Source organism: Eleutherodactylus coqui, chromosome 2 (genome assembly GCF_035609145.1).
Source record: "Eleutherodactylus coqui strain aEleCoq1 chromosome 2, aEleCoq1.hap1, whole genome shotgun sequence".
NCBI classification, from domain to species: domain Eukaryota; kingdom Metazoa; phylum Chordata; class Amphibia; order Anura; family Eleutherodactylidae; genus Eleutherodactylus; species Eleutherodactylus coqui.
This window is the reverse complement of record NC_089838.1, coordinates 214,192,154-214,219,351: the sequence shown is the minus strand read 5'-3', so window position 1 is coordinate 214,219,351 and position 27,198 is coordinate 214,192,154. Positions and strand designations below refer to the sequence as shown.

Below are 27,198 nucleotides of genomic sequence, written 5' to 3'. Positions count from 1 at the left end.
GACTCAGCCTTGACTGGGGAGCGGTGACACAGTCTTTCTGGGGAGCCATATAGCTGGCAAAGGCCTTGGAGAGTGTTCCCCTGCCTGTGCTGTACATGCTGCCTGATCTCTGCGCCTCCCCTGCTACCTGGCCCTCGGAACTGCGCCTTCTGCCACTAGCGCTGTCGGATGGGAATTTTACCATCAGCTTGTCCGCCAGGGTCCTGTGGTATAGCATCACTCTCGAACCCCTTTCCTCTTCGGTTATGAGAGTGGAAAGGTTCTCCTTATACCGTGGGTTGAGCAGTGTGTACACCCAGTAATCCGTAGTGGCCAGAATGTGTGTAACGCGAGGGTCACGAGAAAGGCATCCTAACATGAAGTCAGCCATGTGTGCCAGGGTACCTGTACGCAACACATGGCTGTCCTCACTAGGAAGATCACTTTCAGGATCATCCTCCTCCTCAGGCCATACACGCTGAAAGGATGACAGGCAAGCAGCATGGGTACCCTCAGCAGTGGGCCAAGCTGTCTCTTCCCCCTCCTCCTCATGCTCCTCCACCTCCTCCTCCTCAACGCGCTGAGATATAGACAGGAGGGTGCTCTGACTATCCAGCGACATACTGTCTTCCCCCGCCTGTTTCCGAGCGCAAAGCGTCTGCCTTTATGCTTTGCAGGGAACTTTTCAAGAGGCATAGCAGAGGAATGGTGACGCTAATGATTGCAGCATCGCCGCTCACCATCTGGGTAGACTCCTCAAAGTTTCCAAGGACCTGGCAGATGTCTGCTAACCAGGCCCACTCTTCTGTAAAGAATTGAGGAGGCTGACTCCCACTGCGCCGCCCATGTTGGAGTTGGTATTCCACTATAGCTCTACGCTGCTCATAGAGCCTGGCCAACATGTGGAGCGTAGAGTTCCACCGTGTGGGCACGTCGCACAGCAGTCGGTGCACTGGCAGATTAAACCGATGTTGCAGGGTGCACAGGGTGGCAGCGTCCGTGTGGGACTTGCGGAAATGTGAGCAGAGTCGGCGCACCTTTCCGAGCAAGTCTGACAAGCGTGGGTAGCTTTTCAGAAAGCGCTGAACCACCAAATTAAAGACGTGGGCCAGACATGGCACGTGCGTGAGGCTGCCGAGCTGCAGAGCCGCCACCAGGTTACGGCCGTTGTCACACACGACCATGCCCGGTTGGAGGCTCAGCGGTGCAAGCCAGCGGTCGGTCTGCTCTGTCAGACCCTGCAGCAGTTCGTGGGCCGTGTGCCTCTTCTCTCCTAAGCTGAGTAGTTTCAGCACGGCCTGACGCTTGCCCACCGCTGTGCTGCCATGCCGCGCGACACCGACTACTGGCGACGTGCTGCTGCTGACACATCTTGATTGCGCGACAGAGGTTGCGTAGGAGGAGGAGGGTGGTTTAGTGGAGGAAGCATACACCGCCGCAGATACCACCACTGAGCCCGCAATTCTGGGGGTGGGTAGGACGTGAACGGTCCCAGGCTCTGACTCGGTCCCAGCCTCCACTAAATTCACCCAATGTGCCGTCAGTGAGATATAGTGGCCCTGCCCGCCTGTGCTTGTCCACGTGTCCGTTGTTAAGTGGACCTTGGCAGTAACCGCGTTGGTGAGGGCGCGTACAATGTTGCGGGAGACGTGGTCGTGCAGGGCTGGGACAGCACATCGGGAAAAGTAGTGACGACTGGGAACCGAGTAGCGCGGGGCCGCCGCCGCCATCATGCTTTTGAAAGCCTCTGTTTCCACAAGCCTATACGGCAGCATCTCCAGGCTGATCAATTTAGCAATGTGCACGTTTAACGCTTCAGCGTGCGGGTGCGTGGCGGCGTACTTGTGCTTGCGCTCAAACACTTGCGCTAGCGACGGCTGGACGGTGCGCTGAGAGACATTGGTGGATGGGGCCGAGGACAGCGGAGGTGAGGGTGTGGGTGCAGGCCGGGAGACGGCAGTGCCTGTGTCCTGAGAGGGGGGCTGGATCTCAGTGGGAGGTTGGGGCACAGGGGGAGAGGCAGTGGTGCAAACCGGAGGCAGTGAACGGCCTTCGTCCCACCTTGTGGGGTGCTTGGCCATCATATGTCTGCGCATGCTGGTGGTGGTAAGGCTGGTGGTGGTGGCTCCCCGGCTGATCTTGGCGCAACAAAGGTTGCACAGCACTGTTCGTCAGTCGTCTGCACTCTCAGTGAAAAACTGCCAGACCTTTGAGCACCTCGGCCTCTGCAGGGTGGCATGGCGCGAGGGGGCGCTTTGGGAAACAGTTGGTGGATTATTCGGTCTGGCCCTGCCTCTACCCCTGGCCACCGCACTGCCTCTTCCAACCTGCCCTGCTGCTGCACTTGCCTCCCCCTCTGAAGAGCTGTCCTCAGTAGGCTTAGCAAACCAGGTGGGGTCAGTCACCTCATCGTCCTGCTGCTCTTCCTCCGAATCCTCTGTGCCCTCCTCCCTCGGACTTACTCCAATTACTACTACCTGAGTGCTAGACAACTGTGTCTCATCATCATCGTCCTCCTCACCCACTGAAAGCTCTTGAGACAGTTGCCGGAAGTCCCCAGCCTCATCCCCCGGACCCCGGGAACTTTCCAAAGGTTGGGCATCGGTCACGACAAACTCCTCCGGTGGGAGAGGAACCATTGCTGCCCATTCTGCGCAGGGGCCCGAGAACAGTTCCTGGGAGTCTGCCTGCTGCTCAGAATGTGTCATTGTAATGGAGTGAGGAGGCTGGGAGGAAAGAGGAGCAGCAGCCAGAGGATTCAGAGTTGCAGCAGTGGACGGCGCAGAACTCTGGGTGGTCGATAGATTGCTGGATGCACTTTCTGCCATCCACGACAGGACCTGCTCACACTGCTCATTTTCTAATAAAGGTCTACTGTGTGGACCCATTAATTGTGAGATGAATGTGGGGACGCCAGAAACGTGCCTCTCTCCTAATCCCGCAGCAGTCGGCTGCGATACACCTGGATCAGGAGCTCAGCCTGTGCCCACACCCTGACTTGGGCCTCCGCGTCCTCGCCTGCGTCCACGTCCTCTAGGCTTACCCCTCAGCATGGTGTATTACCAGTAGTGCAGAAACAGAACGCTGTAATTAAATGTGCCGCTTATTGGCCTGTAGTTGGAGGCTGACTTCGCTTACGGAACGCACAGCAGAGCCAGGAAAGAATTTTGCGCAAGCCTGCTGTAACACTTAGCTGGCTGCGTATTAATTAGGACTACTACCCCCAGCAGAGACGCAGTACACTCAGGACGGTCACAGGCAGCCCAAATAGATTTTTTTGTCCCAAATTTTTTTGGAAAAGCCCACTGCCTATATAGACAGTATATGTCTTTCACCTTTTTCACTGTCCCTGCCTCAGCACTACTGGCCCTATACTATGTAAAATTACTGCAGACTGAGGACGCAATGCTCTGCACGGCCGATATACAAAAAAAAAAAAAAGTGCAACACTGCAAAAAGCAGCCTCAACAGTACTGCACACGGTCAGATGTGGCCCTAAGAAGGACCGTTGGGGTTCTTGAAGCCTAAAATCACTCCTAACACTCTCCCTATAGCAGCTCCAGCATCAGCAGCAGTTTCCCTGAGCTATGTCAGAATGCATCTGTGGCAAGCCGCGGGAGGGGCCGATTTATATACTCGGATGACACCTGATCTCGCCAGCCACTCACTGCAGGGGGGTGGTATAGGGCTGGAACATCACAGGAGGAAGTTGTAATGCCTTCCCTGTCTTTCTATTGGCCAGAAAAGCGCGCTAACGTCTCAGAGATGAAAGTGAAAGTAACTCGAACATCGCGTGGTGCTCGCCTCTAGTAACGAGCATCTCGAACACACTAATACTCGAACGAGTATCAAGCTCGGACGAGTACGTTCGCTCATCTCTATCCTGTACCTAAACCTCCTACGAACCTTGAGGTACTGCATTCTGAAACAAGTTCTACGCCAGTCTAATCACCTGAAGATTCTGATTGGCTAGGCACTGAAGTCACACTCCAACCTCTCACACAAAATGAACTTAATGATTTGGTCAGAGATTTAGATCTCCCAAAGACCGCTTCGGAACTTCTAGCTTCAAGGCTGAAAGAAAAGAACCTGCTAGCTCCAGGAACGTATGTAAGTTTTTACAGACATCGAGAGAACAGTATTTTAATCAGGAAGTCTCTATAGTATATTGTACTGACATTCCAAACCTCACTAAGTTAGGAGCAGAGTATAAAACAGATGAATGGAGGCTCTTCATTGATTCAAGCAAGATAAGTTTAAAAGGTGTGCTGCTACATAACGGTAACATCCTAGCATCAGTCCCAGTCGCTCATTCTGTCCATCTGAAGGAGACATATGACAATCTTGAGCTGCTGCTCAAAAAAGTAAATTACAGGGAACATAAATGGATGATCTGCGGTGATTTAAAGGTTTTGTGCATGTTTGTTAGGGCAACAACAGGGTTACACCAAGTACCCATGTTACATTTGTAAATGGGACAGCCGAGATAGAAAGATTCATTGGAGAACATGAGAATGGCCTAGAAGGGAGACACTGATGCCAGCTTGGTAGATCCTGACAAAATTCTGTTACCTCCCTTACATATTCAATTGGGGTTGATGAAGCAATTTACTAAGGCATTGGATAAAAATGGTAGTTGTTTTAAGTATCTAACCAACACGTTTCCTACACTTTCAGAGGAAAAAATCAAAGAAGGTATCTTTGTAGGGCCGCAGATCAGGGAACTAGATAAAGATGAACATTTTGAAGCATGTATGATTCCTCCAGTAAGGGAAGCTTGGAAGCTTCAAAGAAGTTGTTCATAAGTTCTTGGGAAATAATAAAGATCCAAATTATGTACATGTAAGTAATATGCTAGGAAAATATGAAGCCTTAGGCTGTAATATGAGTTTGAAAGTATATTTCCTTCACTCACATTTAGACCACTTTCCAGAAAACATTGGAGCAGTGAGTGAAGAACAAGGTGAGAAGTTTCAGCAGGACATCAAGGACCTTGAAAGGTGGTACCAGGGCGATGAAATACATCCATGATGGCCGAGTACAGTTGGTTGCTGAAACGTGATGATCCTACTAGAGTGCACAAGAGAACAAGTGGTAATAGTTGCTTTTCAGCCAAGCGGCAACGGTTCTATTGACTGATCATATACGTGAACACTAATAGTGGTTGTAAAGATTTCTTTTATGCACAATTTTTTACAAACTTGATGTGATACCGGAAAATGGAGGAAATTTCTATAATCCATACATTGAATATACAAAATCGGTTATTGGATCTAAAAAGGGTCTCAAAAGAAATCTTTTTGTAGACCTGTGTTATCGCTCAGTGTACATGCGTGCTCCAAAGGAACAACTGCAAGAATTTGTTTGCTTAACGCTCACTGTTCAGTTTCTGCATGCAGAAAACTGAACAATGTGTCAGCAGCAGCCCGTATAAAAAGGCAGTTGTTCACTTATGATTGACCGCCTGCTTACTGTGAATGGAGGCGGGCGGGCCAAACCATCCCTGGCTTGCTCTGCTTCCATGCTATGAGCAATGCGTACCCGATCCCTGTGTAATTGTACAATGAACTGCGCCACTTTGCAGGGAAATCGATAACAGCGGGAACTGATTAGGCTGTGCAGGCTTTTAAATCACGGTATGGCTGTGTCCCGCACTGATGTGAACGGTTCCTGGCAGCGCAGAAAGTAGTTTAAATTGCGGATATGCGCATAATAGTGCAACCTTCACAGAGCTATCGTGAGCGTATTTGTGCTTTTGGTCGTCTGTAGCCGCCCTTAGGCTATGATTACACGTGTCGGATCTTGTTGATCAATAAAATATGTACTTCAGCAAAAGCATCTTTTAAAAAGTATGACTTCGCTATGGAAAAACAAGATTGGGGTGACACTAAAGCAGAAAAAAAATTCTGTGGTTTTTATCACCTCCGCCAAAATGGTTAACCAACGTATAAAGGTGCATTCTAACCGGCACTGAAATACAAACCTCAGACCATGTATAATACATGCATATTGTCTCTACTTCACATGATGCCCGATTTGCTTCTCAAAAAGAGGTTCCTCAGAAACTAGACTTCTAATTATGTGAACTATGTTATACATAAAGATTAGAGATGAGCGAGTATACTCGCTAAGGCACATTACTCGAGTGAGTAGTGCCTTAACCGAGTATCTCTCCGCTCGTCTCTAAAGATTCGGGGGCCAGCGGGGGGCGGCGGGGGAGAGCAGGGAGGAACAGAGGGGAGATCTCTCTCCCCCCCCGCCGCAACTAACCTGTCACCGGCGCCAGCCCCCCGAATCTTTAGAGACGAGCGGGGAGATACTCGGCTAAGGCACTACTCACTCGAGTAATGTGCCTTAGCGAGTATACTCGCTCATCTCTAATAAAGATGCATACACAGTGATCGGCTCCGCCGCGTGCACCTTAAGGCTTAAACACATGGGCGTGTATTTGTCCGTGATCCTCACAGCCGCATAACGGGATGAAGCGAAGCCATTGATTTCTTGCACGCAATTTCTATGCATATTTTTTATACGTGCAATAAAAGATAGGCCTTGCCCTATATTTCTGATTCTTTCTTTTGTGCGGTTTGAACTGTAGAAAAAACAGACTTAAAACTTGTTCATGTGCAAATTCGCTCCATGGTGGCGAGTGCATTTGCACATACGTTATTTATTTAAGCCTTTAGGCCAGCTTCACACAGGCGCACTAAAACATTCGTGTGCGATACGCATAGAACCCATTGATTTCAATGGGTTCGTTCATATTTCCGTATTTTGCGCACATCTCGATCTTGCAAAAAAAAAATTAGAACACGCAATACACAAAGAGATGCGAGAAGCACTGCGTAAAAAACACAACTGAAACTAATTAGCCATTTTAATCGTTGCACTTGTTTGCTGCGCACGGATGAACATGTCCAGCGGGGGGGGAAGTACAGTAAAACACGCTGATGCGCACACAAAAAAAAGCATAGTCCATGTTGCTAAAACGCAGCACTAAGATGTGCGCAAATGCACTTGCGCTCACGTGAAGACAGACTTAAGCCGGCTTCTTACGAGCGTAAGTGCCTGCCTTAGGGCTGTTTCAGATGGCCGTATGCAGAAGTACGCTTGCTAGTACAGAGCACGGCTGCGCATGAACAGTTTTTCTTTTTTCCTCCAATCATTCAAACTCTGCGCCACAGTGTAGGAGTCTGAGACAAAACCATGGGAAGATAGGCCGTGCCCTAGTGCTAGCTACGTGCGGCACAGATAGGGCAAGTGCTAACATTTCTCACTTGTGCTATTAACGGACAAGAATCCTGATAGTGAAAATGAACCATTGAAATCAGTGGTTCCGATTTGTCCCGTTATGCGCCTGTGATTATGCCTTTAGCACAACATTTTTGCACTACAAACAAGGCTTTTTTGCTCACATATCAGCTATTTTACTGCACATTTTCTGCCCCATGCTCACTTGTGTGTGGCGAAATATGTGCGGTCGACAGCAGGGGATCCTAACATAGTAACATAGTAACATAGTATGTAAGGCCGAATGAAGACATTGTCCATCTAGTCCAGTCTGTCTATCCTACCGTGTTGATCCAGAGGAAGGCAAAAAACCCCAAGGCCAGAAGCCAATTAGCCCTTTTGGGGGAAAAATTCCTTCCCGACTCCCTAATGGCAATCAGACTGTTCCCTGGATCAACCCCTAATAGTTCCTACCTGCCTATATACCAGGATTGACACTTAACCTAATATTTATATCTTGTAATATACTTCTTCTCCAGAAAGACATCAAGTCCCCTTTTAAACTCCTCTATCGATTTTGCCATCACCACTTCCTCCGGTAGAGAGTTCCACAGTCTAACTGCTCTTACAGTAAAGAACCCCTTTCTGTGTTGGTGATGAAACCTACTTTCCTCTAATCGTAGCGGATGTCCTCTTGTTACCTTTGTGGTCCTGGGTGTAAACAGATCACGGGAGAGATCCATGTGTTGTCCCCTCATGTACTTATACATGGTTATTTGGTCGCCTCTTAACCTTCTTTTTTCTAGAGTAAATAGTCCCAATTTGGATAGCCTCTCTGGGTATTCCAGTCCCGTCATTCCATGTATTAGTTTAGTTGCCCTTCTTTGAACCCCTTCAAGCACTGTGACATCTTTCCTGAGCACCAGTGTCCAGAATTGTACGCAGTATTCCATGTGAGGCCTGACAAGTGCCTTATATAGTGGAAGGATAATGTTCTCGTCCTTCGCCCCTATACCTCTTTTAATGCACCCCAAGACTTTATTTGCCTTTGCAGCAGCTGACTGGCATTGGTTACTCCACTATTATCCACTAATACCCCTAGATCCTTTTCCATATCACTTTTCCCCAGCGGTAGCCCATTAAGTGAATATTTGTGACATCCGTTCCTCCTGCCCATGTGCATAGTCTTACATTTTTCAACATTGAACTTCATTTGCCATTTTTCTGCCCAAGCCCCCATCTTATCCAGGTCCGTTTGTAGCCGCACATTGTCTTCCGTTGCATTATATTGTATAATTTTGTGTCATCTGCAAATATTAATATTTTGCTGTGCAGCCCCTCTATCAGGTCATTAATAAATATGTTGAACAGAGTGGGGCCTAATACTGAACCCTGTGGCACCCCGCTAGCGACTGTGGTCCAATCAGAGTACGAACCATTTATTACCACCCTCTGCTTTCTATCGTTGAGCCAATTTTTTACCCACTTACACACGTTTTCGCCCAGTCCGAGCTGCCTCATTTTGTATATTAGCCTATTATGTGGCACGGTGTCAAAGGCTTTAGAGAAGTCCAGATATACAAGATCAATAGATTCTCCCTGGTCCAGCTTAGAGCTTACTTCATCGTAGAAACTGATCAGATTTGTCTGACATGAGCGACCCTTCATGAATCCATGCTGGTGAGGAGTTATTCCCTTAATCTTCTTGAGGTACTCATCGATGGCGTCTCTCAGAATCCCCTCGAAAATTTTTCCCGTTACTGAAGTGAGACTTACTGGCCTGTAGTTACCAGGCTCACTTTTGCTCCCTTTTTTGTAAATTGGAACCACGTTGGCAATGCGCCAGTCCAATGGTACTACTCCGGTCTTGATAGTGTCTAGAAATATTAGGTATAGCGGCCTAGCTATCTCGTCACTTAGTTCCTTTAGTATCCTTGGGTGTAATCCATCTGGGCCCGGTGATTTATCAATTTTAGTTTTCTTTAGACGCTTCCGCACCTCCTCCTGCGTTAGGTATGAGATATTTTGTGAGGGGTTCGTTTTATTCCCCTGCATCTCGTGTGGCATTTCCTTTTCTTTGGTGAACACACTTGAGAAGAAGCTGTTTAGTAGATTTGCTTTCCCTTCGTCATCATCAATGATTTCTCCTGCGTTGTTTTTTAAAGGGCCAGCGCTCTCCCTGCAAATCCTTTTGCTGTTTATGTAGTTGAAAAATAGCTTCGGGTTGTTTCTGCTCTCTTTTGCGATCCGTCTTTCTGCTTCCTCCTTGGCAGTTTTGATCGTATCTTTGCATATTTTGTTTTTTTCCCTGTATGATTTTAGCGCTTCTTCGCTGCCTTCTTGCTTTAGTAGTTTGAACGCTTTCTTCTTTTCGTTTATTGCCCCTCGTACCGTCTTGTCGAGCCACATTGGTTTCCTTTTAGCTGAGTTTCTTTTATTTTTAAAGGGAATGAACTGCTCACATGAGGTGATTAGGATCCTTTTGAACTTTTCCCATTTTTCCTCCGTACTGATATTTTTGAGGATGTTGTCCCAATTAATGTTACCGATAGTAGTTCTAAGCTCATCAAATTTTGCTTTACTAAAGTTTAGTTTCTTTGTCTCTCCCTGATAAGGCTTCCTATTGATTGACAGCTGGAAGTTGATTATATTGTGGTCGCTGTTCCCCAAGTGCCCCTCAACCTGCACCCCCCTTATACGTTCCGGTTTGTTAGTTAGTACTAGGTCCAGAATGGCTCTCCCTCTTGTTGGTTCCTGCACAAGTTGGTTCAGGTAATTGTCTTTAATTACTCTCAAGAACTTATCACCCCTGTGAGATTTGCAGGTTTCGTTCTCCCATGTTATATCTGGGTAATTAAAGTCCCCCATGATAATTACTTCGTTTCGTTTTGACACCTCATCTATCTGCCTTAGTAGTAAGTCTTCAGTTTCTTCTGTTGCTTTTGGTGGTCGATAGAAGACCCCTATCAGGATTTTGTTATTTTTTCCTCCCTGTATTTCTACCCACAGAGATTCCACCTGTTCGTCTCCTACCCCTATATCCTCCCGTAGCCTCGGCTTCAAGTTCGATTTGACGTACAGACATACCCCTCCCCCTTTCTGGTTCCTTCGGTCTCTTCTGAAGAGATTGTACCCCTGCAAATTCACCGCCCAATCGCACTTATCATCAAGCCATGTTTCAGTAATTCCGACTATATCATAACTTTCATCAGTCATTCTTGCTTCAAGCTCACCCACTTTACCGATCAGACTTCGTGCATTCGTGATCATACAATTTATATCATTTTTTTTGTTTTTTAAATTTGTTTTGTTGCTATTCGTACTTATGGCTGATCTATCAGTTCTAACTGTACTAACCCCACCCCCTGCTCGTCCCCCATTCCCTTTGCTTGGACCCAGATCGCTAATTACACTGGCTACCCCACTATTTCTCATTTTGCCCTCCCCCCCAGTCCCTAGTTTAAACACTCCTCCAGCCTTCTAGCCATCTTTTCCCCCAGCACAGCTGCACCCTCCCCATTTAGATGCAGCCCGTCCCTACGGTAGAGCCTGTAGCCGACCGCAAAGTCAGCCCAGTTCTCCAGGAACCCAAATCCCTCCTTCTTACACCAACTCCGGAGCCACTTGTTTACCTCCCTAAGGTCCTGCTGCCTTTCTAGTGTGGCTTTAGGTACAGGTAGTATTTCCGAGAAAACTACCCTGGAGGTCCTCGCCCTGAGCTTGGACCCTAAGTCCCTGAAATCATTTTTGAGGGCCCTCCATTGACCTCTAACTTGTTCATTGGTGCCAACGTGCACCATGACTGCTGGATCCTCACCAGCCCCTCCCAGTAATCTGTCAATCCGATCCGCGATGTGTCGAACTCGAGCGCCAGGAAGACAACACACCGTTCGACGATCCCGGTCTTTATGGCAGATTGCCCTCTCTGTCCCCCTAATAATTGAGTCCCCCACCACTAGAACCTGTCTAGCCTGCCCTGCGCTCCCCGTCCCCGTCTCACAGGAGCAGTCATCCCCCTGGCGTTCAGAGGGCGTGTCGTGCTGCATCGGTGCTGGCTCTGTAATGGCATCCCCCTCATCTGCCAATCTTGCAAATTTGTTGGGTTGTGCCAGTTCAGGACTAGCCTCCCTGGTTCTCTTCCCTCTATCCCTCCTTCTTTCTGTCACCCAGCTGACTGCCTGCTCCCCCTGCTCTTCCGTACTACCGTCCGCCCCCGCCTCTACCCCAGCGAGTGCCTGCTCAGTGAGCACCAAACTCCTTTCCATGATGTCAATGGCTCTCAGTGTTGCCAGTTGCCCATTTAGATCCAGAATTTGGGCTTCTAAATGTGCGACGTGCATGCATCTTGCGCAACAGTATGCACCCTCGATCGGCTGATCAAGGACCGCATACATTGCACAAGTAGCACACTGGATGACATTGCCAGGCATGGAGCTCATCCTAATGGGGATCTACAATTTACTTGTGGAAGTAGTGAAGATAGACTTGTTCACACTCCGCTCACGCGCTGCTGCAACCGCTCAACCGCTGACCCGCTGCTGCAACCGCTGACCCGCTGCTGCAACCTCTCACACCCTGCTATAACCGCTGACCCGCTGCTGCAACCGCTCACACCCTGCTATAACCGCTCACCCGCTGCTATAACCGCTCACCCGCTGCTACAACCGCTGCTGCAACCGCTGACCCGCTGCTGCAACCGCTGACCCGCTGCTGCAACCGCTGACCCGCTGCTGCGACCCCTCACCCGCTGCTGCGACCACTCAACTGCTCACACGCTGCTGCAACCGCTCACTCGCTGCCGCTCTCGCGCAAACGCTTACCCGCTCCTATACGCTCTAACAATACGTTTATGTGAAGGAGCCTGATAGAACGTTCTAATTTTTTTTTTTCATGCACGGCCGAAACTGTACGTGTGCAACATACGAAAATGTGAATAAATACATTGAAATTAATGGGTTCTATTCGCTGTGTATTGCGCGCTCAAATACGCCATGTGAAGAAGCCCAGCACGGGTGTTGAACGTAAATTACAAGCACAGCTCCACTACATGCACATCATACACAACACGACCCTCACACTCATGTACCAAGGTATAGACTACTAGGAGAACCTCCGAGGAGATAATACACTCTAGCCTCAACCCTCCTTACATGCAGCAAAGACATGCAGGCGCTTGTGTGCTAAAGGACCTTTGATGATGTCATACTCACATGATCAGGCTCTGCATATCACGGCATCTAGCTCCTCCCAGTCATACGTCACCAAAGGTCCTTTTGACCACTAGTATTCGGCATCTGCTGCCTATTCCTGTGTCCTGGAACCCAGGCGGAAGGTGACTGATGCTTACAACGCATGTCACCATGTCCGTGCTGCGGAGGAGCAGAAGCCTCGTACAAGGTGACTGACGCTGCACAGTAGGATTATACATTGTGCTTTACTACTGCCCATCTATATCAGTGCTGCCGTGTAATAACACAATAGGTGTAATAATTCAAGAGGTGATGCTAAGGCCACATAGGAATGTGCTGGAGAAAGAGTTGTGGTCAGTTACATGCGTTTCCCACACTGTAAAGGGTTAAAAGGAACCCGTCAGCAAATTTGGGCATGTGACCCCGGGGCGAGGATGTACACTGCGCCCGTGTACGCCTTACTCTAAATCGGCGCTAAATTTCAGAATATACATGAATTTTAAAATGCTGTTAAAATGGAGCTCTGTGTGACGGCGCCCCGCCCCCCCCCCCCCCCCCCATTCGCTTGTATCATGTAGCGTCTCATATACAAAGTGGGAGAGAGCGGTCTAGGGGAGGTTGGCGCGACCCCCGTGACTCGTAGCGCCGCTTGGAAACATTTATATTGTGTTTATATTATACATTTATATAGCACATACGTAACCCGCGGCGCTGTACGTCACATGACGTCCCCAGTTGGCGGCACGGTCTAAGTTCCATATTAGTATGTTTTTGGAGTGTGGGAGAAACCCACGCAAACACCTGGAGAATGTACAAACTCCTTGCAGATGTCCTCAGTGGAGTCTTCAGAGTATGTATGCTGTAAAATGTGCATGGGTGGGGTGCACATGCCCATCCCAGGGGCATGCTGCCCGACCCGGTGGCAGGTGCCCTTTGACCCCTTTATTGACACACCGGGTTAATCTCCTGTGAGGCTCGATTATATATAATAGTAAAGCTGCCACTGAAGGGGTTAAATGAGCGGCACACGTGTGGACGTGCTATATGACATTCAGCACCATGCCCTACCGTCTGTGCGGATTGCTTCTGCTGTGTGTGCTCTGGGTCTTGTATAACTCCCCGATCTGCCGGACTGGACTTCATGCTGAACATTCCGTGCAGAATCCAACATGGGCTCCTGGACCACCAAGACGACTTGCTGCAGATACTGTGGATCCCGTTCACATACAGTGGATGTAAAGTCTACACACCCCAGTCAACATGCCATTATAAGTTCAGCTGTTCCAGTAGGATTTTCTTGACATTTTCTTAGTTGCACTTTCCATCACAAGCCATGAAGAGCTCACAGCACATCAAGGGACCTGATTGTTGAAAGGTGTCAGTCAGGAGAAGGGGACCAAAACATCGCCAAGGCATTACATATACCAGGGAACACAGTGAAGACGGTCATCAAGACATGGATTAAATTTAGCGCAACAGTAACATTACCAAGTATTAGATGTCCCTTAAAAATTGATTAAAAGACTAAAACAACATTAAAGGAGCTGCAGGAGTTTCTGGCAAGTGCTGGTTGTGTATTGCATGTGACAACCACCTTCCGTATTCTTCATGTCTGGGCGGTAGGGTGGAAAGACAGAAGCCTTCTCTAAAAGAAAAACATCCAAGCCCAGCTACGTTTTCCCAAAACCTACATCAAGTCTGCCAAAAGTATATGGGAGAATGTGTTATGTCTGATGAGACCGAGGGGGACTTTTGGTCCATAATTCCAAAAAGTATGTTTGGTGTAAAGCCAACACTACCATCACCAGAAGAACACCAGACTCGCAGTGAAACATGGTGGAGGCAGCATTATGCTTCGGGGCAGTTTTTCTTTTGCTGGAACTGCGGCTTTAGTGAAGGTGGAAAAAATTTGAACACTTCCAAATATCAGTCCATTTTGGCACAAAACTTCAGGTTTCTGCTAATAAGCTGAAGATGAAGAAGAATTTAACCTTTCAGCATGAAAACAACCCAAAGCATGCCTCCAAATCAACAAGAGAAAGGCTTTGCCAGAAGAAGATCAAAGTTTTGGAATGGCCCAGCCAGAGCCCAGAGCTAAATCTCATTGAAGATCTGTGGATTGACCTGGAGACGGCGCTACACATGAGATGCCCTTGTAATCTGACACTTTTGCATGGAAGAGTGGGCAAAGATTGCCAAATCAAGATATACCACGCTGATAGACACCCACCCAAAAAGACTGAATGCTGTCATAAAGTCAAAGGGTACATCAACCAAATATTAGTTTTTAGGGTGTGTATATTTATGTATTATTTTAGTTTACATTTACGTTTTTCCACCCTAAAAGATTGCAGTTTGTTTTTTAATGGAATTGTACAGATAATGGGTCACATTGAAGGTGGAAGGAAATCTGAAATGATTCATCTTTGTCAGATTTGTTTTTAACATGACGGAAACCTGGCATTTTAACAGGAATGTATAACCTTTTTCTGTCCACTGAATAGTCCATATAATAAACCTGACTGCGTTCTAGATTCTCTTACATCATGGAATGTTCTACTTCTATGCATTGTAATTTCTGCCCGGTCTGGGTTTTGTGGGGATAGATCACTTACAGTATAGTTGAATAGTCCATTGTTTATGTCGGAAAGCCTCGCTTCATCTAGTGAAGGCTGCCATACCCATCCTAATACTCTGGACCTCCATGTCACCATATAGTGATCATCATGTTAATTTTTCTAGTTGCTTGTTACTAATAAATTTTTCTTTCTCTGTAAGCAATCCGTCCAGCAAGTACTTCTGCCAGCGTTCATACCTCAGAGGTGGTCAAAGTAGATACAGAAGAGAATGAAATCGTTAACCCAGACTTCACCAATAGAAATCCTCGAAACCTAGAACGACTTGCATTGGCTGTGAAGGATCGGGGATGGAGCACCGTATGGACAACACGTCAGCACTGGCATAAGTGAGAAATGAGAGTGTGTGTTCATATAAATTATACTATATGTTAGAGACTCTGCCACCTACTGTTAGCTCTATAAGCTAAGCTTATGGGCTGAAAGTAGGTGACCCTCTGAGTCCAGGGTCACCTGTCGTTCCCCCGGCATCAGCACTGTAAGTTGCTGCTCAGTGCTCTGAGCGATGCTGGTAAGTAGTCCGCCCATTATAACATTAGAATAGGCAGACTACTTAGCGCCCTCAATGCACTGAGCGGTGGCTTTCAGTACTCACCTATACGTTTAGCTTATAGGGCCTCTTTTAAGGAAGTGAATTTGGATTTTTTTGGACAGGGTCATGTAGGACATATAGAAAAAGCAATGAGATTCTCTCCGCACATCAATGTAGTCCTTCTGGATGGCAGAGTGCAGTAGGAGAGACTCGTCGGTCAGCTATTGGGTGCTGTAATATCAAAGTAGAATCTCCAACACTTCCTAAATATTAAAATGTCTCCTTTATCGTAAACACATTAAAAGCAGGATGTTCCCACTGGGTTACAGAATACACCACTTATGCCAAACCGGTCTAAGCATTGTACACTGTAACCCAGTGGGAACATCCTGCTTTTAATGTGTTTACGATAAAGGAGACATTTTAATATTTAGGAAGTGCTGGAGATCCTTCTTCCATACCGCCCATATAGGACATGCCCATATTTGGTCCCTAGGTTATATTCACACGCAGCAGATGAAATTTACTGATACTGTTACATTAATTTGAGTATGTTTGCAGAAATCCATGTTCTTCCCAGAAAAACAACCGTATTCAGATAAATGGGACTGATTTGCAATTGCAGAAATTTCCTTAATAAAAAAGTTGGCTCTGTGAATTCTTCTTTAGAATGCATTTTGTGTAAGAACCAACACTTGCCTGTAAATTCGTCTCTATTCCTGCGTCACCGCTCCGGTGGTTTGCACGGTCTTGGTTAGCTTGACTGCTGCAGTGAAGTACTTGTATGTCCACTTTACCACTGCAGCCAATCACTAGCTTTAACCGTGTGCACATGAGACCACTGAGGCAGTGATTGGCTGCAGTGTTCATGTGATTATACGGACATGTCATCGCTGCAGACAAGTTAATAACCAGCGAGGACCATCAGAGTGGTGGTGCAGGGGGATTTAACAAGTGGGTATTGGTTCTTCTGTTATTTTATCCATTTTGACACTTTTTTTTATGATCTCAGAAAACCCCTTTTAAAAGAGTATACAGGAATTAACAAAAAAAAGACTGTCTTTGCAGCCTCTTGGAACCCTGTCCTAGGAACTAACTAGGAAGGCAGCTGTAGACAGGAAGGGGATTGGGGTAGAGCCTTACACCACACTGTATGTTCCTATAAGGCTTAGGGTTCCTGCACACTGGCGAGAGCCATATTGGGCTGTGACTCACGGCCCGATGTCGCCCTCGCAATCCTACTGAAGTCCCCTGGATGCGAGGCTTTTTCACATGGATACAGCCTCACATTCCTGCAGGGGTTCCCTTCATCCCCGTCGTGGCTGTCACAGCTGCGGCAAGAGATCGCGATGTCCTCCTATTGGCTCATTTAGATAAAGGGGCTGGCATAGTTATTGCAATGAGCCAGTCAATCTGTTCCCTCTGATGACTTCACCAACAATGATGTGGTAGGTAGACTTCATACCATGTGACCCGGTGTCAAAACCTGGCTGGAAGTACCGGCACAGCTTGACTTGACTGGATTAGGTAAGTATTTCCCTTCCTGGATAACTCCTTTAAATCTCATGGGACAAATATCAGAAAGAAACGCTCTGTGTCTAATGTAATTCTGTAACTAATACAGGCTTATTTCTGTTAAAGGGTGCGGCTGGAACGCAGTGGTCATCACGTGAATGCAACAGTTGAACATGCTGATGGTAATGTTGTACTCTGTGCCTCCACCCAAGAGTGGGCAGTAAAGAAACATCTGTACAGTACAAAAGATGCCATGGCATGTGAGAACATTGGCAGAATTTTGGCTGAGCGCTGCTTAGAGGCTGGAATACATTTCATGGTTTTTCGAGAGGTTCCATGGGTGTTCCGTTGTGAGTCGGTAAGCTGAAAATGTTTTCTGAATCCACATTGCATATTCTGCCAAGTTTTTCAGTCTTAATAAATTATGTCTAGCTTGGAATATTGATGTTAGTAAGACACAGCTGTATTGGTCCTCAAATCATGTAGCAAGTCCAGGTGACATAGAAATATGAAAGCACTTTATTAGAGACTAGCAAAATGTAATGATCCACAGAGTAGTCCCTTCTTAGCACAAGAGTTGGAACAAAGACATTACTTTGCTTTTTTGCTTTATGGAATTTGGGGGAAATTTATTCAATATAAAGTGGCGTTCAAAAGTTGCAGTTTTTGGTGCAAATCTGGCTTGCAAAAATTTTTCGTGGATACTGACTCACACCACTTTTGCAAACAGTGTGTGGTTTATCAGTAGAGGGCATGGCAGCCCCAGCCTAACAGGTTTCTACTTAATTTACGTCAGAGACTGGGGAAAGTTATGCAATAAATTTAGTCCGGCACATAGCAAGTTACAGCTGCAGTATTTTGGCCAAAATACAGTTGTGTGCCATCAACCTTAGGCCGGTGACAACTAGACGCTGTTTTTACATCTGTTATACACAACTGCATCCCAACTCTGAGTAAGGGGTAGATATATAAGAAACTAAGCAGAGTCCTCCTAGCATTAAAGGGGATTGAACAGCTCCTCAGAATGAAGCCACTGCGCTTAGAAGTTGAGCACTGCAGGTCCGGCTGCTGAAATACTTGGCCATCAGCAGGTGGAGGATGCAGTTGGCCATTTATTTCCATTAACTCTTAGCAAGACTGACTCTTTATGTTGGCTCACTACTCTTATAGAGGGAAGGTCCTGAAAATATTGTTGTAACGATTACTGGGAAAAAAGGTAAAAATTAATTTTAGGAATATTAATCCAATGTAGGCAATTGATAAGTAGAATAAATTCAAGGTGACTGATGCTCTTTAAAATTTACAACCCTCACGTAGCTTGCTCTGAGAATGAAAGGAGCACAGCAATAAACTGAGTGAGGCTGTGTTATCACAGCTGGTGGCCAGGAAATCTAACCAAGCACCGCTGTCCATTCATTATCAGGGATTCCAAAAGACCAGATTCTCACCGGTCAGAAAGTGGTACCATATCCTAGCGATATGCCGTCACTTTGATGCAGAAACTCCTCTAGGGTTCACACGTTGCTGATTTGCTACAGAATTTGGTGTGGATTTTCTTCGTTTCAACTGTAGGAGTGAAATCTGCTGCTTATTTGCACCAAAATCTGTAGGCAAATCGGTGATGTGTGAATACATCTTAAAAGTGCCCCTTTTAGTTTACAGAGCTGTTTCATTGTGTCACTGGTATGATAATGTCCTTAAGAATCAAATATTATGGCTGAAAGGATTTTAATGACATCATTTTTGGTCCAGCATTTTGTATGTAGGGTAAGTGAGGTTATATATTCAGTTATATAAGTATGCGTCTACCCATATTTGTTATGTTAAACATGCTATTAGTTTGTGTTCACATTAGTGATGGTGGGGATGGATCACCATAAACTAGACGCCCAGGGTGCCCAACAAACCTCATTTACTACAAGGGGGTTACATTATGGTGTCCAACTTTATTTGTATTGTTTTCAGAATGTCTGACTGAGCAGACCTCTGATGCAAAGTGAAGAAAGCCTTAAGGCCTATTTAAACGCAACGATTATCGCTCAAAATTCATTAAAACAATGGCATATGAACAATAATTGTTGCGTGTAAATGCTACCATCATGCACTTTTTGTCTGAACGATGATTTTTAGGTGAGCTGAAAAACCATCCTTTAGATCTCAGGCTGTGTTCTCCACAGGAGCAGGCGATAACATTGTATTCTCTCTGCAGCCTCTGTGAGAAAATAGACCACAGGCTGTTATCTCCATGGGAGCTAGAGATAACATTGTTTTCTCTTAGCAGCCCATGCCAGAACAATAGAGCTAATTGCAGAGATCAGACCACCTGCTGAGTTCTGCAAGCAGCTCCTGGAGGCTCATTTGCATGCAATTAGTTCCCATTAGTACTTTATGCAAAACTTTCAATTATTTGAAAGTTTATCTTTGCGTGTAAATGGACCTTTAGTGTGTTTTCCTTTTGAATGTTGTGCTTTATGTACAGGCAGGCCCATATCAGCCACTAGACTCAGAGGCTGTAGTCCATAGTGACAATTGCATCTAAGTGGTTAGACCGAAGGAAAACGCTCACTCTGTCATCAAATCTGCGCCCCGCAAAGTGATCATGGAGTCACAATGGATTTGCATTTCAACCAAGGACCTAATGAAGGCCTCCAGGTCTGCCATCTTGTACTCCTATTAAATTCTACCCGAGATATATCATACTGCAGTACTAAAGTATTGCAGTATATTAGATCAGTAATCAAGCAATCCCATGCTTGAGTAAAATGTTAAAATATATATTTTAATTAACCCTACAAAATACCTTATTCCCCATCACAAATACTTTGACAAACAAATTTAAAAAACGACACAATCTGTATCGCCACAGTGTTAACGATTTGCAGTAAAGAAGTATCACGTTATTTATTCTGCACAGTGAACACCATTAAAATGATAGTGATAAAACTGCATGTTTTATTTGTCTGCCTTTCAAAAAGACCGAATCAAAAGTGTTCATGTAAGTTATATGTATCCCAAAATGGTAACACAGAAAACCACAGGTTATCCCACAAAAACCAAGTCCACAGACAGCCCCATCAACAGATGAATAAAAATGTTATGGAGCTTGAGGTATAGTGACACTAAAGTAGTGAAACATTGAAAAAGCAACATATGCTGCTGTCAGAGGTGTCTAACAATGACCTTAAGGTTGTTCTCCAATTCTAACTGTACATGATCTATCCTTGTGATAGGTTATTAATAGAGATGAGCGAATGTACTCAGTAAGGCCGATTTCGCAATCGAGCGCCACGATTTTCGAGTACTTCACTACTCGGGTGAAAAGATTCGGGGGTCGCCGGGGGGCGGGGATGTGGCGTGGTGGAGCGGGGGGTAGCAGCGCGGAACAGGTAGGAGCTCTCTCTCTCTCCCTCTCCCCCCCACTCCCCTCTGCAACACCCCGCTCACCCACAGCGCCCCCCGAATCTTTTCACCCGAGTAGTGAAGTACTCGAAAATCGCGGTGCTCGATTGCGAAATCGGCTTTACCGAGTACGTTCGCTCATCTCTAGTTATTAATCCCAGGCTGCCATTCTACTGTACTAAGTTGTCTTGTTGCCAGCCCAATTCACTTCAACGGGGAGCTGTCTGCTTGCAGCAACACAGCAGCTTCGTACATTAGAATTGCGGCCAGCGTTAACAGCTGATCGGAGGGGGTCCCAAACAGCAGACCCTCAGGTCATCAAGAGCAGATGATATCCAGAGGATAGGTCATCATTAGTTAGAAGTAGGCCAATGATCGTGAACGGGCATTCATTAGAACAATTGTTCACCAATCATTGCCCCATGTAAAAAGTGTAATGATAAGCCGACAAATTAGCAAATGCTCGTTCATCAGCCGGTTGGCTCATTTGTGCAAGAATAATAATGTTGGTTCGTTGGACTGCACATCTTCCTTTGTACACAGGGAGACGCACGTCCAATAAATTATACCTGTATGGGGACAAACAAGCATATTAACAGCTGTTCATCCCCATGCAGGCAAACCTCCGCCATCTGTGAACGGCAGTAAACCATGGCGATAGATATGCTTTGTTGATCGTCTCTTGTTGCAACCGGCCAATTTTGAGCCTGTGTGAAGGAAGCCGTAGTCTGCCCGACCAATATGGCCGTGGGCAGCATGAACTCCATGGCCATGTACACAGACACTTTCTCATCACCTTTTTTCCATATGTAACTACAGACAAATTACATTTTATAGCCTATTCTTGCCCTTTCTCATTAGTTAATAAAGATGCTAATTGATGAGGAAATTGAACCTCTTGAAAGCTTTGATTGCCTCTTATATCTCCACGAACCATCATAGATGTACTTGAAAATAGCCTGAATTGGTTGCACAGATCCGCAGTGTTTTATATGTACTCAATGTGGTTGATTATTCTATTTAATCTCACGATTATGTGCGTGCGAACCCCTGTGGTTGTCTCTGTTCTCCTTTATTTTAGATGCACAAACAAGGACATTGCCATGTCAATATATACACAGGAGTGCCCACACTGTTTTCTCATGTTGTCATTGATTTATATGTCCCTTTTATTTGCTCTGTTTGAGCTTAAAAGCGTCTTTATTTATCTTGGAAGTGGAGTAGCAGTTCATAAATGTATTCATCAGTTGGTCAGGCTTAGTTAGTGCTGTTGATGAAGGATATCTAAATAGTGTGGTCATTTCCAAAGCTCATCTGTGCATTTGGTTCTGGCAGGGTCTGTGTTTGTTCCTATCTTGTGATTAGGTCATTAAGGGATGGACATGTAGGAGCAGATCTCGGTTGAAGCATCCATGAGGCAAGTTGAAATAAATGTATTAAAAATAATGTAAAAATCTAATAAAGCTTAGAGAAGTCTGAGAGATGACTTATAAAGAGGCTGGTCCTAACTTCCTTGGTAGTTGCAAGGACCCTCCTCACTTTCATCTTGGGACCTCACCTAGGTTAGTACTCCCCAAGAGTGCTGCTTTCCATATCCTGCACTGATAACGGCTAATTAGCCTGATACAGCTCGTATTGGGCTGTGTGTGTGCTATACATCTGTGTTACTAGAAGCTTATTTGGATATTTGGAGGTCTTTACCAACTATTCCATAATCGGGATTAATTTCTTTGGTGGATGTATCTATAAGAAGCCTTTCGTACGGGACGGGGCTTTCAAATCTTTTTTCTGGTGTTTTACACCACTCGGCCATCCTGACAAACTGCAAGAGTGGAAGCTGAACCCACGTGTCCATGGGGTAACAAGAACACCCAACTTTATTGACCCATACAACATTTCAACTGTTACCATATATACTCGAGTATAAGCCTAGTCTTTCATCACATTTTTTAATGTTGAAAAAGCCCCCCTCGGCTTATACTCGAGTGAGGTAAAAAAAAAACAACAACAAAAAACCCACAATACTCACCTCCCAGCCTGCATCTGTGTCCCCGGCGTGATGGTCTCCCCGGCGGCAACTGCAGGGATCCTGAACGGGTGTTTATAGGCTATTATATTTTATTTTTTTAACACGGGCAGCTTATGTAAAAAAAATTATTAAGTTTTTATATATTTAAGTTTAAAAATAATTCAGAAGAGCCCTTTAGTACTATGCAGTAGTCACTTTATGAAATGTTTACATATTTATACATCTTTTCACACGATCAATATGAGATAACCAGGCTCATTGTCACGTATTTGTTTTGCACACTATGAATTATTATTGTGTAGATTTTCACAATAATTAATTTTGCCTTCTTTTTATGACCTCTGCTCTGTATAAATAGGGGTCACATTTGCTGGAGTGTTTTATGGGTCAGTAATGGAGCTTCACTTGTTTGCCGCCCAGATTTCTATTATTTTGCATTTACAAGGACCTTTTTTGCATGGGGTTTAGTAAGGCGTGTGCACCTTTTATAAGTTTACATTTCCTGTGCTGCTGATATCTATTGTATGTTCAACCTTGTAGAAGAATTTGCTCTTGAGTCTGGCGACTAGACCACTTGGCCATTCTCGCACGCTGCAAAAAATGCCCCACCTCTGACAGCTATAAAACTTAATTTATGATAGCATACAAAACACATACAAACAAACTTTAAGGGAACTTCCTTAAGGGAACTTGATGTATGTCATATTGGCCTCACAGAGAACAACAAAGTGAGGGCAGCAAACATACATGCCAGGTTTCCTTTAAGTGACCAACCATAAGCAGCAAGGAATATGGCCATGATGAGGCTTTGACTAAACAAAATAGGCGAATCACATGTCGGAATGTCAAACAAATCAGGTGCCAAAGTAGCAAAAAAAATGTGTGTGTGCCCTCTAGATTCACTTTCTGAAGTTTTATATTTCTATGAGAAGAAAGCTGTAGTCTTCCTATATCACTGATTTTGGGACTTCATGATGACTGTTGAACACCAGTCTAGAACTTATATGATGATACAGATGTGTGCAATATTTGCAAATGACCATGCAAAACATCTGTAAGAAACTCCTAAACGCCCTACCACTTATGGTTAGTGCAGGCATTTTACCGCAAATTGCCAGGTTACACCTCAACTTACAACTGGAAATAATGGCAAGTGCAGGTGTAGCCTGGCAATTGGCGGTAAAACACGTGCGCCACCGTGTATGGAAACCTTAAGGATGTTGATCATTGGGATATAGGCAGTACATTGTAACAACTGACATTTCAGATGCAACTTATTTGTAAGTAAATCTCCCTAACGGTCTGTGAAGTTCATCCCATGAGATCTAGTGGTTGATTGGCCGGTCCATCAAAGACAGTCAAAGGTTGCATTCCTTGGAAGCTTACTTTAGATCATTGTTCTGTCGCAAGATGACCAATTGCAATTCATTTTACAAAACTTTAAGAGCCATGTTTCTTTAGAAAGCTGTTTTATGTGGCCTTGGTCAAACCTAGAATTGAACTACTGAAATGCTGGAACACTTATTACTTCTGATTTATAATAGGTCATTTACATATGTGAGAGCCCCATTTTTAAGGTAACAGTGATTTTCAATGTTATCAAGGTACTAATATATTGATAGCACCTTACCTCATTGTACAGGGTGGGCCACGGAAAGGTAGCCTGGCACCACACTGTTATGAAAACTATCAAAAGGCATATTCATTTTTACATTTTGAGCTTGCTCAATGCACAGAACGTATTCCCAGGCTCTTCATCAATGCCAGGAGTATCTCTTGAGCACGTCCTTCAGCTGTTCATCATTACTGGAGCACACACCACAGAGCATACTCCGATTGTGCTGGCTGTGCTACATCCAAGAGCAGGGTTGAAAGTAGATCATCAAGATTGAAGCGCCCAGTGTTTAAAAATAATTTGTGTAGTTTGCCCTGGACGGACAGTTGTGCCGCATGGAAATAAATACATAAACTGCAAGGATGTACTAGTCAAGTAAGTATAAAGCCAGTTCTCAGTGTGATAACTATTATTTCAGGTGTGATCTGGCTGAGCAGGGTAGAATGGGGTGGGTTGAAGAAGATCTTCCTTCTACAGGCTGTTCATGATTGTATCAGCTGGATCATGAGTACTATGCACTCCAGCAGGTTACATGACTTGTGTCACGGATTACTCTCGGAGAAATCAAACAATGTGAAAATGCCTTAAAAGAAAATCTCTTTGTTGCCCATGGCAACCAATCATGGCACCCCTTTTATTTCTTATAGCACTTAATTAAAAAGAAAGCTGCGCTGTGATTGGTTGCTATGGGCAATAAAAAAGATCTTACTTTAGATAGCTTTCATAAGACTGTGGTGTTAGGCTACTTCTCCGTGACCCAACCTGTATATTTTCTTGCCTTTATATTCACTTTCTTTTCTCATTTTCTTTTCACTTTTTTGTTTTCTAGGTGCAGAGATTTCGGAATGCAATGATTGAGGGAGGAATAGTGTTAGGTGAACCCAGACGTATTTATGAATAAGACAAAGTTTTCCTGCTGCTTGGACAACTCCGAATAACTGAAGCCATTTCATGGAGCAGGCGTACATTTCTAGTGGAAACCTCCATACAAAGCTCAACTCCTTTAAAACTTAATATACTTTGTTGAGTTCATTTGTCAAAAATTTCAACTGTTAAATGGTTCATGTCATAAACGTACCTTTTTTTTTTCTCCAATTTTTTTGCGAGTATTATATCTGTCAATATTAGTCAACCAGTCTATAATTTGCAAATTTTTTTTTTCGATGAATTATTTGTATAAAAAAGTCCAGTTTCAATAAATATGGATTGGATATGAAATTGATTGTCATGAAGTGTTCCAGTGGCTTATTCAAACATTTGCGCTGTTATGTTAGTGCGGCCATTGATCCATTTAGTCCTCTTAAATATTACCCACTTTATTACAGAATTACATGGGATCTTATACTCTTGGTTACGTCACTAGGAATCTTGATAAGGCATATCTGGTCTCTGGCTTCTGTGCAAAGAATCACGTATTCAATTCTGAGAAAGCATTCACGCACGCAGTCTTTATATCCTTTTTTTCTCCTTCACCTTCACTTCGTCCCTGGATTATATTTTTCTCTGCCTTGCAAAGCTTTGGAATATCTGCTATGATTTTCAAGGCTACATATCAATTTTTTGTACTATAGCATAGAATTAGTATGTATAGAAAAATAGAATTAGTATACATATAAAAAGAAAGAAAATAACGATATATATATGTATATGTGTATACATATAATCGTATTTTCTACCTACAAATGTATATATTTCCCTCTCAATGTGTGCATTATTAGGAGAAGTCATAGGATTCTTTTCGGATCATTTTGTTTTTATGTGGCTTTTTTTTTTCTTTTTTTTTTATCCCAATGTTTTGTGTTTTTTCCTTTTTTGTTTTTTTTTTTCTAAATTCCCTTTAAACATAAGGGAAATTTTATTACTGAAAAAAAAATTTGTGTAAAACTAGCAGAAAAAAAATGGTATCATCATAATTGCAGCAACCCACCTAATAATGTTAACATGTTAATTATTTCATAAAAAAATAATTCCGGAGTTGCATGGTTTTGTTTGTTCATCCCACCTCCGAAAAGGATTAAAAATATTTATTGTGATCCTGACTTCTATACCGGGAAAGATCTTTGAATAAATTATTAAACAGCATGTATGCAAGTACTTCAATAAGAAAGGAGTAATTAACCAGAGCCAGCATGGGTTTGTAACAAACAAGTCATGCCAGACAAAACTAATTTCCTTCTATGACACTATCACTGACTGATTAGGTCAGGGAAATGCGGTGGATACAGTATATCTTGACCTTAGTGAAGTATTTGACAAAGTATCTCAGACTATACTTATTGAAAAAAATTAACAAATCTGGGATTGACAAGGCAACTGTTAGGTGGATTCACAACTGGCTGAGTGATCGTACTCAAAGAGTGGTCATAAATGGCTGCACATCCAAGTGGAAGAATGTATCAAGTGGGGTACCACAAGGCTCTGTCCTAGGCCCAGTGTTGTTCAACATTTTTATAACTGATCTAGAGGAGGGAATTGATGAGAAACTGATCAAATTTGCCAACGACACAAAGCTGCTAAACTCCCGCCCACCTTCCTTCTCCAGCCGCTGCCATTGGCTCCCATAGGAGCCCATGCAGCGGCCGAAGTATTTCGGCCCAAAAGATAGTTCCAGGATTATCTTTTGGGCCCGGCGCTATATTGGCTGGCTGGGCGCTTTTACATCTCGGGAATACGGCCTTGTGATCTGATGCATTGGAATCCAATGCATCAGATCATAGCGTATATCGACCGACCCTGAAAACGGCCGGCCAATATACGCTCGTGAGAAAGAACCCTAAGGATGTAAAGATGGGGGAAAATAAAATAATTTTTTTGCCTCCTTTAACCCCTTTAGTGGCACACCTGGAAAATCTCCGGGGCTTGCTGCACTGACCATGCAGTTAAAATTGTTCCAATGTATTCTTTCATTACAAAAAAATGTTGCAATGTGATTGTTGCATTCCTTAATAAATACTTGCGAGATTAAATTGCATTATTGACTCTTTAACCCCTTCATGACATGGCCTATTTTGGGCTTAAGGACGCAACAATTTTTGGCGGGTTTTCCTCTCCGTTTATCAAAAGTCATAACTTTT

At 44.6% G+C, this 27,198-nt stretch overlaps 1 protein-coding gene across 1 annotated transcript; it reads left to right on the top strand.

The window, feature by feature from the left end:
* Positions 1 to 12,477: 12,477 nt before the first annotated feature.
* MRPL18 (mitochondrial ribosomal protein L18) lies at positions 12,478 to 25,352 on the top strand. The gene is made up of 4 exons (XM_066592471.1): positions 12,478 to 12,606; positions 15,177 to 15,363; positions 17,208 to 17,439; positions 24,954 to 25,352. Exons 1-4 carry the CDS (start codon positions 12,549 to 12,551, stop codon positions 25,023 to 25,025), a joined length of 549 nt encoding a protein of 182 aa, XP_066448568.1. The 5' UTR covers positions 12,478 to 12,548; the 3' UTR covers positions 25,026 to 25,352.
* Positions 25,353 to 27,198: the final 1,846 nt, after the last annotated feature.

Coding starts and splice junctions, on each gene's coding strand:
- MRPL18 (XM_066592471.1), top strand. CDS start 12,549: ATGCTTACAACGCATGTCACCATGTCCGTGCTGCGGAGGAGCAGAAGC. Junction 12,607..15,176: donor GAGCAGAAGCCTCGTACAAG/GTGACTGACGCT, acceptor TTTCTCTGTAAG/CAATCCGTCCAGCAAGTACT. Junction 17,440..24,953: donor GGGTGTTCCGTTGTGAGTCG/GTAAGCTGAAAA, acceptor TTTGTTTTCTAG/GTGCAGAGATTTCGGAATGC.